Source organism: Pogonomyrmex barbatus, unplaced genomic scaffold (assembly GCF_055798465.1).
Source record: "Pogonomyrmex barbatus isolate J1 unplaced genomic scaffold, ASM5579846v1 scaffold1, whole genome shotgun sequence".
Lineage (NCBI taxonomy): Eukaryota > Metazoa > Arthropoda > Insecta > Hymenoptera > Formicidae > Pogonomyrmex > Pogonomyrmex barbatus.
This window is the reverse complement of record NW_028297098.1, coordinates 17,458,826-17,470,656: the sequence shown is the minus strand read 5'-3', so window position 1 is coordinate 17,470,656 and position 11,831 is coordinate 17,458,826. Positions and strand designations below refer to the sequence as shown.

Below are 11,831 nucleotides of genomic sequence, written 5' to 3'. Positions count from 1 at the left end.
ATAAATTACGTTATATATTTAGAACAATTTTTAGAATATATAAAATGTAATAAAACAAAAAGAATGTATAACTTTTACTTTTAACAGTTAGTTTTACAATTTTTTCATACTTTTTATAATACCATTTCCTTCAATCTAATTGTTTTATTGGGAAAATAATATCTTTTATTATCTTTGAATTAAAAATTAATATTTTAATGTCATTAACCATTTCTGTGCAGTTAATGTATTGACTACCATTTCATTTCTGTTTGAGAACCTTCATGTAACAGCCTTGTTGATATTTCTCGTATTCCTCCCAGCGACAGTCGCAGTTATTCCGATATCGCAGACTGCTACTGACATATTTGTTATAACTCAAAAGGAATACCAATATAACATCAAGAATATTAGTGATAAATAGCAATCATCATTACGGTACTACTACGTGACATTGTTATATTGTGATAAAAATACATCATAGCAATAATTATCAAGAGTGGAATTTTTCCAATAACGTGTTGACGTAGAGGTACAGCTGATACATACGCATGCGTAAATTAGAATTATAAATTTGAATTTATTAAATTATTCTCTTGAAATTATTCATATTTCTCTTATTTGAAGCATTATCTGATCAATATTTTATTAATGCAAATAAATACAAAAATATCATGTTAGGATTGAAAGAAAATTTTCGAATTGTGTTATCAGATAATTAAATCCTCTCATACGTAAGCAATATTAGTTAGTTTCTTATCAGAAGAGCTATATTAACTTGTTATATCAACTATGTGTGTTATCTATTTTTACCAATTTGTACGATCTACTATTATACATTTTGTGCAAATAAAACGTAACATATGCCTTTAAATTTAACAAAACTTAAATTAAAAACTAATTATTATATTTATTATATTACTGTACTATTTATTATATACTACTCTATTATGTTTATTATAATAATTATTAGTTATGTGTAATTATTATAACATTTTATTATATATTATAATAAAAATAACACTATTCTACAATATTACTTTATATAAAATTTGAATTAAAAATAATAATAAATATAAAAAGATAATGTTTACAAATATTTCATACAAAGTTGAAGAATTACATTCTGATGCAGTATAATACATTAAATTTCTTTTTTTAATAGTTTTACCCACGACCGATATAATGGGAGACGATAAATTCCAATTCTCTATAGATCGTGGAGGCACGTTCACTGATATATATGCTAGATGCCCTGGAGGCAAGATTCGAGTTATGAAATTACTTTCGGTAGATCCTAATAATTATAACGATGCGCCGACAGAAGGTATCCGCAGAATACTAGCAGAGGTACGTTAAAAATAATTAAAATTTATTTAAAGACAATTTCCAATTTTTACACATTTTAAAACTTATCAATAAAAAAATGTTACAATCTTTTTGTTTATTATTTATTAATAGTTTGCTGACAACAGTTTGCAAATATGTAATTTGTAAAACTAAAATAAGTGAAGTTGTAATTTAAACTTATATAAAAGTTATATAAAAATTATATAAAAATATAAAATTATATAAGTTATATATATTAAAGTTATATAAAATTATGTAAAAATATAAAGTTATATAAAGATATATAAAGTTATATAAAAATTGTTAAAAAAATTATAAGTTAAGATATAGATAATATTCAATTTTATTTTATAAAACAGTAATTAAATATATAAAATATCTTACAAAATTGTTAAATTTAATTTTAAAATATTTTATACATTTTACAATTTTTCTTATTAATTTTAGGAAACTGGCATTAAAATGAATGGCATAGTGAATAGTTCTAATATTGGATGGATCAGGATGGGAACGACTGTTGCTACTAATGCATTGCTGGAAAGAAAAGGCGCGAAAATGGCATTGTTGATAAACGAAGGTTTTGAGGATCTTTTGTACATCGGTAATCAGTCCCGACCAAATATTTTCGATTTGGTTCGTATAATTAATAATTAAATTTAATAGATTTAATATTTAAAATAATGTAGCAAAAACTTTATCTATATATAATTTTAATAAAATTTATAGTGTAGTAATATTTATAGTTGCACTATTTTATCTCTTTAAATAATTTTTTCTTAAATATTTACAGGAAATAGTGATGCCACAAGTTTTGTACAAATATGTAATAGAAGTGAAATGTAGAGCGATTCCCGCTCTTCCGGGAAGTTGTCAAATGGAGAATCGATCGTGGCGAAGAGTGAAAGGTTCTACTGGCGAGGATCTGTTTATTATTCAAGAACTCGACGAAATACAATTGAAAGAAGATTTAAAGAAACTTCGTAATCTGGGAATAGATAGTCTTGCTGTTGTTTTAGCACATAGCTATACGTTAGTAAACACATGTACTTGAGCAAAAATTTTTTTGTAACTGACAGCTTTTTAAAATTTTCACGATACTTAATTTATTTCAACTATAATTATATGCTCTTATTTTTTTTACAATATAGTTATGCAGCTCATGAAATCAGAGTTGGCGAGTTAGCACGGGAAGCAGGTTTCTCGCAAATATCTCTTTCACATGAAGTAATGCCAATGATAAGAATGGTGTCCAGAGGTTTTACAGCCTGTGCTGATGCTTATTTAACGCCACATATTAAAAATTATCTACGGGTATAAAATTTTTTTCCACTCTCTCTCTCCCTCTCTCTCTCTCTCTCTCTCTCTCTCTCTCTCTCTCTCTTTCTCTCCTTTCTTTTAAAATAATAATTATATTTAAAATATGCTTTTCTATTTTTAAATTATAACAAATAACTTTTTAGACCTTCTCTTCCGGATTTAAAAACAATTTGAAGAACGTGAACGTATTATTTATGCAAAGTGATGGCGGATTAACACCTATGGATTCGTAATTATTAAAATCTATTTTTGAAAATTATTCTGAAAAAATTTTTGTATTGCATAAAAGTAAACAAAATTGTTTTTATGGGTATATTAAAGTTTTAATGGGTCACGTGCTATACTTTCTGGACCAGCTGGTGGTGTCGTTGGATACGCAATGACGACTTATGGAAAAGAAACTGATTTACCAGTAATTGGGTTTGATATGGGCGGTACATCTACAGATGTAAGTCGATATGGAGGAAGTTATGAGCACATTTACGAGAGCACTACAGCAGGCGTCGCTATACAAGCTCCACAGGTATCATTTCTTTAAAATAATTATTCCTGTAAATAGTACGATATTGAAAATCTTATTATTTTCTTTTTTAACAATATCAGTTGAAATTATGGCTTTAAGTTAAGAGCATATTTTATTTAAATAAAAATTGCATTACAGTTGGACATTAATACAGTGGCGGCAGGAGGCGGATCGATGCTTTTCTTCAGATCTGGTCTTTTCCAAGTTGGACCTGAGAGCGCGGGAGCCCATCCTGGACCAGCATGTTACAAAAAGGGTGGCCCACTGACAGTGACGGATGCAAATCTTGCTTTAGGTCGTTTGCTGCCCGAATATTTTCCTCAAATTTTTGGGCCTAATGAAAATGAACCGCTTGATGTATCTCGCACATTGAGTATGTTCACAGCATTCACTTATGAGGTAATCTTTTTATATATACGAAAATATTTTTATATATAAAAAAATATTTATATTCTAATATTTATATTCTTTATAATAAAATATTTATATTCTAATTTCTATTTTCATAAAACGACTGTATATGTCATAGATCAATGAATTTCTGAAAAAAGATGAAGCAATGTCAATTGATGAAGTGGCAATGGGATTCATCAGGGTTGCGAATGAGACTATGTGCCGACCAATTCGTGCTTTGACTCAGGTATAATTAAATCCTCCTTTTGAACAATGTCTGTTTTTCGTGTGATACAATTGCATTATTGTTAACATCCTAAATTATTTCTTGTTCTTGAAATAGGCAAAGGGTTACGATACTTCACGTCACGTTTTGGCATGTTTCGGCGGTGCCGGAGGTCAACATGCTTGTGCAATCGCTCGATCATTGGGCATAAGTACAGTTTTTATTCACAAGTACGCTGGTATCCTGTCAGCTTATGGAATGGCATTGGCAGACGTTGTTGAAGAAGCACAAGAACCAAGCGCTGAATCTTATGAACAGGGTAATTTATAATAAAAAAATTATTTTTAATTACACAGTAATAATTCTTTACGTATTTTTTCTTTCATTTACAGAAAGCTTTGCTCACTTGGATGATCGTCTGGACGCATTGGAAGCCAAAGTCAAAAGTAAACTTCGTGCACAAGGATTTGTTGATTCTCAAATAAAAACGGAATCATTTTTACACTTACGTTATGAGGGTACTGATTGTGCTTTAATGTGCACTCCTATAAATCAAAATTCAAAGATTATTATTACTAGACATGGTGATTTTCTTGCTACTTTTCTAGAAAGGTAAGCATTTGATTTAAAGAAATTTTCTTCAAAATTATTTACAATTTTTCTTAATTAAGATATAAGACAGAATTTGGTTTTACGATACCGGAACGTAAAATTCTCGTCAATGATATGAGAGTTCGAGGAATAGGAAAAACTGAAATTCCCGAAGATCCCATATTACCTCATTCACAAGTTTCGCCAAAAGTTGAAAAGGTTAGATAATGACAAACTATAAATCTAATAATATCTTATATAATTATTAAATTATATTTTACATCTAAATTGAATTAAATTTTTCAAATTAATTGTTAAATCTTATTGCTAATCAAGAAAAGTTTAAAAATATATATTATAAATATATATTATAAATTTTCTAGACCACTATGGTGTATTTCGAAGGTGGTTATCAGGAAACAGGCGTCTATCAATTAAATTCACTGTCACCAGGACATATTTTACATGGTCCCGTAATTATTATGGATAGTTTAAGCACACTTTTAGTGGAACCAGATTGTGTAGCGGAAATCACTTGTCGCGGGGATGTAAAAATTACGATTGGACAAGGACAACGAACAAAAGTCACTACTGATCTCGATAGTATTCAATTGAGTATCTTTTCGCATCGTTTTATGAGCATTGCTGAACAAATGGGTCGGTATGTATATCTAGAAATAATAGTAAAATAATTTTTTAAGTAATTATTCTTTTAGTACCTTTAGTACCTTTATGTAAAAATTGCGAGACAGTATCTACATTTTCAATTTTTGACAGAGTACTTCAAAGAACTTCGATTTCTACTAATATTAAAGAACGACTGGATTTCTCATGTGCGATTTTTGGTCCTGACGGTGGCCTTGTTTCAAACGCGCCTCATATTCCTGTACATTTGGGCGCCATGCAAGAAACTGTACAATACCAGATAAAAGCATTTAATGGCAAATTTACGCCAGGAGATGTCATTCTTTCTAATCATCCATCGGCAGGCGGTTCCCATCTACCAGATTTAACAATCATTACGCCAGTATTTTACAGGTTCTATACATCCTTTGTTTTACACGTTCAAAAATCTTTTGAGAAATGTTATACAAGAATCATATTAGGTACAATACTTTAATAAACAAAGAAATATTGTTAACATTATATTTCAAAATTAAATTTTTTAACTTTTTCTTTTATTTTCTACAACATTGAATAATTATTTTGATATAAATTTTGTATGTACACTAGAAATGTGCCCATACCAGTATTCTTCGTGGCTAGTAGAGGTCATCATGCTGATATTGGTGGTATTACACCAGGCTCCATGCCACCACATTCAACAAGTCTGAGTCAGGTATAAAAATAACGATTTCTGAATAAATTTTGAGTAAAATTTTGAAAATTGTAAGTACAAAGATAATATTTTTTTTATAGGAAGGCGCTGTCTTTAAAAGTTTTCTATTAGTACATAAGGGAATATTCCGAGAGAAAGAATTAACGGATGCTTTGATGGCTCCAGGTAAAATACCTGGAAGTTCAGGAACCAGAAATCTGTCGAACAATATTAGCGATCTAAAAGCTCAAATCGCTGCAAATCAAAAAGTAACATTTTTATTTAATTTATATAATATTTATATAAGCAGAATATACATATTTGTAAAGTAAATAAAGACTTTATTTTAAAACAAATTATCAGAAAATTTTTACGTTGCTAAAAGATTTAGAACATAAAAATTGTTTCTTTTCTACAAGGGCTTCCAATTAGTAAATGAATTAATTGATATATACAGTCTTGAAGTAGTTCAAGCGTATATGGATTATATCCAACGCAATGCCGAGGTTGCTGTTCGAGAAATGTTGAAATCGATAAGTACAAGAATTAAAATGCAAAGAGACACAAAAATCGACATCGATGCCATTGATTATCTTGATAATGGCAGTCCCATCAAGTTACATGTGGATTTAGATATAAACAAGGGTGAAGCAATTTTTGATTTTAGGTATGCTTTTATATATAATAAATATTTATTAATATCTATATAATAAATTAATATCTATATAATAAATTTTGCTTTCAATATTAAATATTGATTATTTCCATTTTGTTGCTTTTCTTTACAATGATATTTTTCTAATCTCTAAATGATAAAAAATTCTGTATTTTTTAATAATTTTGTACATATACATAATTATAATAATTTACAAAAAAATATTTCAAGATAATATCTAAATTTACAGTGGAACAGGTTGTGAAGTATGGGGTAATTGTAACGCGCCACGTGCCATAACTTTGTCTGCAATAATTTATTGTTTGAGATGTATGGTTGGTCAAGACATACCATTAAATCAGGTAACATCGAATCCCCTTAAATATTTTAAGAAAATATAACAATAAATTCGGAATTCATTCTGTTTCGGTAGGGTTGTTTAAAGCCTGTAAAAATAATTATTCCTAAAGGATCATTACTCGATCCTTCAGAAGATGCGGCGGTGGTGGGTGGCAATGTCTTGACATCTCAACGTATTGTTGATGTAATCTTGTCTGCTTTCGAAATTTGCGCAGCCTCGCAAGGTTGTATGAACAACGTAACCCTCGGCACCGAGCAGTGGGGTTATTACGAAACAGTTGCTGGTGGAAGTGGGGCAGTAAGAAAAAGAGATTATTATATAAGCCTTGGATGATATATATTTGAGTCGTAAATAAGTTGTCATTAATAAATCACATTCAAATAATTAATTATGAAAATAACAAATTATTAGTATTATAACTAATTGGAAAAAATTTATTAAAGATTTATTTATTATTAGAAAATATAAAATTATTATTAAGAAAACTTGTTTAAATTATAAAAGTTAATGTAAAATAAAAATATATAATGTTCTGCATTCTATTTTAGTTGAGCGATACATGTAATATATATTTCTTTAACAAATGTGTTTTTGTGTTTCTTCAGGGACCCACATGGCACGGTAGAAGTGCAATTCACACGCATATGACCAATACGAGAATCACAGATCCAGAAATACTCGAGCTTCGCTATCCAATTATACTTAATCGCTTTTCTATTCGATCTGGAAGCGGTGGTAATGGAGCATATATTGGTGGCAATGGCATTGTGCGTGAAATGATATTTAGGTGATTAAATATTATTATAGTCCAAATTTATGTATGTACATATTATCATCTGCTATATATTTTTTTCTAAAATTTTTCTATGTTTAAAAAGATATATTTTTTGCAAATAATAAAAAATAACTGTCAGCAAAAACTTCTTTTATTTATAAATTTTTTAAAAATATTTGTTTACAGGGCTCCAATGACCCTATCTGTATTAACTGAACGGAGAGTATATCATCCACCTGGTTATGATGGTGGTGAGGATGGAGCATGTGGTTTAAATATTTTGGTGCGGGCTGATGGCAGACGGATCAATTTAGGCCCAAAGGCTGCTGTTCCAGTTTATACAGGAGTAAGTAATTTTAAATAACATCTTTTGCAGAAAAACGAGTCAATATATCTTATCTCTTTATTAAAAAATAAATAAATTGGAGGATATCACAATTTATATTATTTCATCACAAATATATTATGTTAATAAATTTCAAGTATTTTAAAATTTAAATTACATTAATATATACCGCGAAAAGAGTAAATTTTATAATTAAATAAAAAAATAATATCAAGTTTTGTTTAATGGCTAATATAAACTGTAAATGCTTTTTGAGTAAAAGTAAAATAAAACATCTTATTTCCGTAAATGATATTAATTTTGCAAATAAATAATAATAAATTAACATCTGTTTTGTCTGGAGAAAAAATAATAAAATTTAAAACTACGTAATCAAACTTAAAAGATAGACAGAAATGAAAATAAAATAACGAAGAATTTTTTTATGGTTTATGTCGGCTCGTAAAACCATATTCTGCTAAGATAGACTCAGTTGTATGCCAGGCTGTGTTCATAGTCGCGCAGTAAGAGGTAAAGTAATTTCTTTTGTTACGAGTATTACTGGATAATAATCGCGTTTTAAGTCAATTTAAGAAAAAGCTTCATGGATATTTAAAATTTTTGGAGCATAAATGAAGAAGCTTTTATGTATTAATATTTTGCATCCATTTGTTCTTTATAATAAAAATTTTATATAGAAATAAATATATAATAATAATAACATATATTACGATTTTTTAATATTTTTATTTTTCTTAAAATTTAATAATGTTTGCGTTTATCGTATTGTATCTGAATCATGTTTTTGCGTTTTTATAGATTGTAGTCTATAATTCTTCCAATTCTTCTTAATTTTTGCAAGTTTTTCTTCTTATCTAATTAAAAGAAACGTAGTTTTGTATATTTAAAGACACCTACACTACCTAATCTTTATAATATGTATGCGTTTGTGTTCTCAAGCAAGATAAAAAAATATGAGATGGATCAAACAAAAATGAATATATCAGTAATAAAGAGAGAGTGTTGAAAATTGCATGATTCTACATGTCAACACGTAAAATATCTTTTCACATTTATCAGAGAGTCGGTGCAGATTCATCAGCGTTTCCGAATATTTCAGTAATAGTTAGCGTCGTCGAAAAAAGATGGCCATTACCATACAAGTGTATATATCATAGAATTTGTTGGTATCTTTTCCTCTTTCATTAGTACCATGTTTCCTTTTAGAGTTCACTTGTCGGACTTTTCATGTAACCTACCTACGACGAATGAAATAAATGTCAGCGAGAACATTTTTTTCTTTTTTTCGCAAGTAAAATAATAATTTTTTACTTGATAGAGTTTTTTTTCACGAAAATATATACATTAGTAATTTATATATTTTTTATTAAAAGTATATATATAAATGGGCAATAATAAATATAATTTAATACATATATATTTTTTTAAATAAATAAAAAAAAGAAATTGATATCCATATATAAATTTATCTAATTTATAATATTAAAATTATTGTAGCTAAAATAAGTTCTTTATTTATGAAAATATCTAAATTGATTGATATTCTAAATTGAAATTTATCAAAATTATTACAATATAACAATTTATATAACAATTACTATTTATGTCATTAAGCAATATTTACATTACAATCTTTATATTAATTACTATGTTTTTAAAAGTGATAAGTTTCGCAATCAAGTAATAAATGTGTCTACATAATTGCCTTTGCTTTTTTTATATACATGACAATTTTTGAAGACTATGTATGCAAATACGATTGACATATTTTGCTTCTATACCGTGTGATTTGGGCTATAAATCTCGATTAATATGCGATTTGATTTTATGGCAAAAGCGAATGTAATTTTCCAAAAATTTTGATGATGTTATTTTGTGGCATGGTATTGCTTCGAAGTTTTGATGGAATAGTTTGCAGTGATTTGGTCAAAAGTTGCGATGCATATAGCCGCACGCACGTACAAAAACTCGTAGCAGCATAGCGTGACCACTCTTCGTGGTTGTTACTTCCTCACTGCATTTAATAATTATAAACTTGCAGTTTAATAATAATTTAATAGTCAGCGATTATCTAAAATATTGTATACATTTTTATAATCGTTGAAGTATATTAAATATTAAATATAAGAGAATATGAAATTTATAAACAATTATGACAATTATGACAAAATGTACCTTTTATACTTATAATAATTTTTAATAAGCAATGGTAGTGCAAAAATAATATAAATTAGAAATAATTATTTATATTTTATATTTATACATACATTTTACATATTCATAGATGCTCAAACACACACACACACACACACACACACACACACACACACACACACACATTTTATTTCAAACGTAATTAAATTATTAAAAAAATGATAAAACATGCTAATTACGTAAAAAAATTAATTATATTAAAATAAAGACGTATAATCTTTTAAGATATAAATTTCTTTTTTGGTATAACTATGATATAGTATGATATTTTCATCACTACAACTTAATAATATGCAATTATTGTTATAAAAGTTAGCTAACAATTTCTCATTAAGTTTTCTTTACAGGATAAGTTCGTTATGGAAACTCCAGGTGGTGGTGGTTACGGTTCCGTTCATAAAAAGAGGCATACTGAAAAATCTTCGAAAAATCATGATTCTCAATGTTTAACAACAAGATTTGCATCAAACTCAAACAGAAATCTGCACTATTTTATGGAACGCGGAAGTGTTTTTGAATATCGTATGGCTCAAGAATCCGTTTAAAGTGACTTATCATCACTTAAATTTGATAAATTATAATATGGAAGATATTCTAGAAAGAACAAACATGTGCATATTATAATATTGAACTCATGTTACATTATCATAATAATTTTTTATTAGGAAATAAATGTTCTTAAATATTTTAAATATCATAGTTATGTTATATGTTTATAAATAAGTAATCACATTTTAATTATATTTTATTTTCTGACTATATTGTTATAAAATTATCGTTAATATTTTATTAATAAATAAAAAAATGTCATTTACTGTTATTTTTAAACAATAAAGATATTATTGTATATTTTAAACATATATATTTATAATTTTTTTAATATCTTTTATATCTCTAATCAAATCCTAGTTTTTAAATTTGTGTCATTCAATTGTTACCATCATTTCCAAGTCAATTGATTCGCATTCTCGAGGAATCGTCAATTCCAAGAGGAATCAAATTTCTCTTCGCTATGATTAATTTCCTCGATTTACCAGTCCATTCGATTTGCAGCAGATGCAAGATGGCTACCGTTTCATTTCCGGCAGGAGTAATTATTGACCGAAATGTCACTGTGTTGACCTACATAGCCATAGAATTATGATTGCATTTTCATAAAAAGTTATCCAAGATATTCTAATGATTTGTTTAGCAAAAGTTTTAATAAAGATTTTTAACAAAAAGATACAAAAAGATATAATTTAATTATAAAATTGATAAATACAAAGGGTATATAATTTATATTTTTATATATTTAAGAGTATATATGATTTACATAAATTATATATTTGTGTATATATATATATATATATATATATATACAAATATATAATTTATGTAAATCATATATACTTTTATATATATATATATATATATATATATATATATATATATGAAGTATATATTTTTGTGATTCAACTACACTTTGATTAACAAGTAATACTTTTCGCAGAATATCTGTATTCTAAATTTTATTTGATAAAAAGAATATAATGGCGAATGAAATTGAAAGGATATGTTCCTCGATGAATGTCTTTCTTACGATAATATACATATATCATAGTGGCTTGGCGCGATTACTTTCGCCACCGAATAAAAGCGAGGAGAAACGCAAAAGATAGTGTCGCTCATAAAAAAGGGCGAGACCCATATCCGGAACGAGAGCCACTATCGATCGATATTTCACAACGGAATGAAAATCGAAGTAGGTACTTAGAGGAGGGACAAAGTACGCAATACGCAA

At 27.6% G+C, this 11,831-nt stretch overlaps 1 protein-coding gene across 2 annotated transcripts; it reads left to right on the top strand.

Annotated features, from left to right (window-relative positions):
- Nucleotides 1-262: 262 nt before the first annotated feature.
- On the top strand, nucleotides 263-10,908 carry LOC105425292 (5-oxoprolinase). Of its 2 annotated transcripts, none has more exons than XM_089085176.1 (22): nucleotides 263-417; nucleotides 1,145-1,329; nucleotides 1,777-1,962; nucleotides 2,120-2,358; nucleotides 2,478-2,640; nucleotides 2,790-2,875; nucleotides 2,968-3,169; nucleotides 3,308-3,568; nucleotides 3,699-3,809; nucleotides 3,906-4,107; nucleotides 4,181-4,400; nucleotides 4,460-4,598; nucleotides 4,763-5,040; nucleotides 5,157-5,417; nucleotides 5,613-5,718; nucleotides 5,799-5,966; nucleotides 6,117-6,364; nucleotides 6,603-6,714; nucleotides 6,786-7,010; nucleotides 7,319-7,500; nucleotides 7,675-7,834; nucleotides 10,396-10,908. In XM_089085176.1, exons 2-22 carry the CDS (start codon nucleotides 1,165-1,167, stop codon nucleotides 10,591-10,593), a joined length of 3,912 nt encoding a protein of 1,303 aa, XP_088941302.1. In that variant the 5' UTR covers nucleotides 263-417; nucleotides 1,145-1,164; the 3' UTR covers nucleotides 10,594-10,908. The 2 variants fall into 2 exon arrangements, with proteins under 2 accessions (XP_088941302.1, XP_088941301.1); XM_089085175.1 differs by having other exon boundaries at nucleotides 294-511.
- The last annotated feature ends 923 nt before the right edge of the window (nucleotides 10,909-11,831 follow it).

Bases quoted from the DNA above. Each gene is read 5' to 3' on its own strand.
- LOC105425292 (XM_089085176.1), top strand. From the start codon at position 1,165: ATGGGAGACGATAAATTCCAATTCTCTATAGATCGTGGAGGCACGTTC. The intron at 5,719-5,798 runs GTATAAAAATAA...TTTTTTTTATAG, and splicing joins ATTCAACAAGTCTGAGTCAG to GAAGGCGCTGTCTTTAAAAG. The intron at 7,501-7,674 runs GTGATTAAATAT...ATTTGTTTACAG, and splicing joins GTGCGTGAAATGATATTTAG to GGCTCCAATGACCCTATCTG.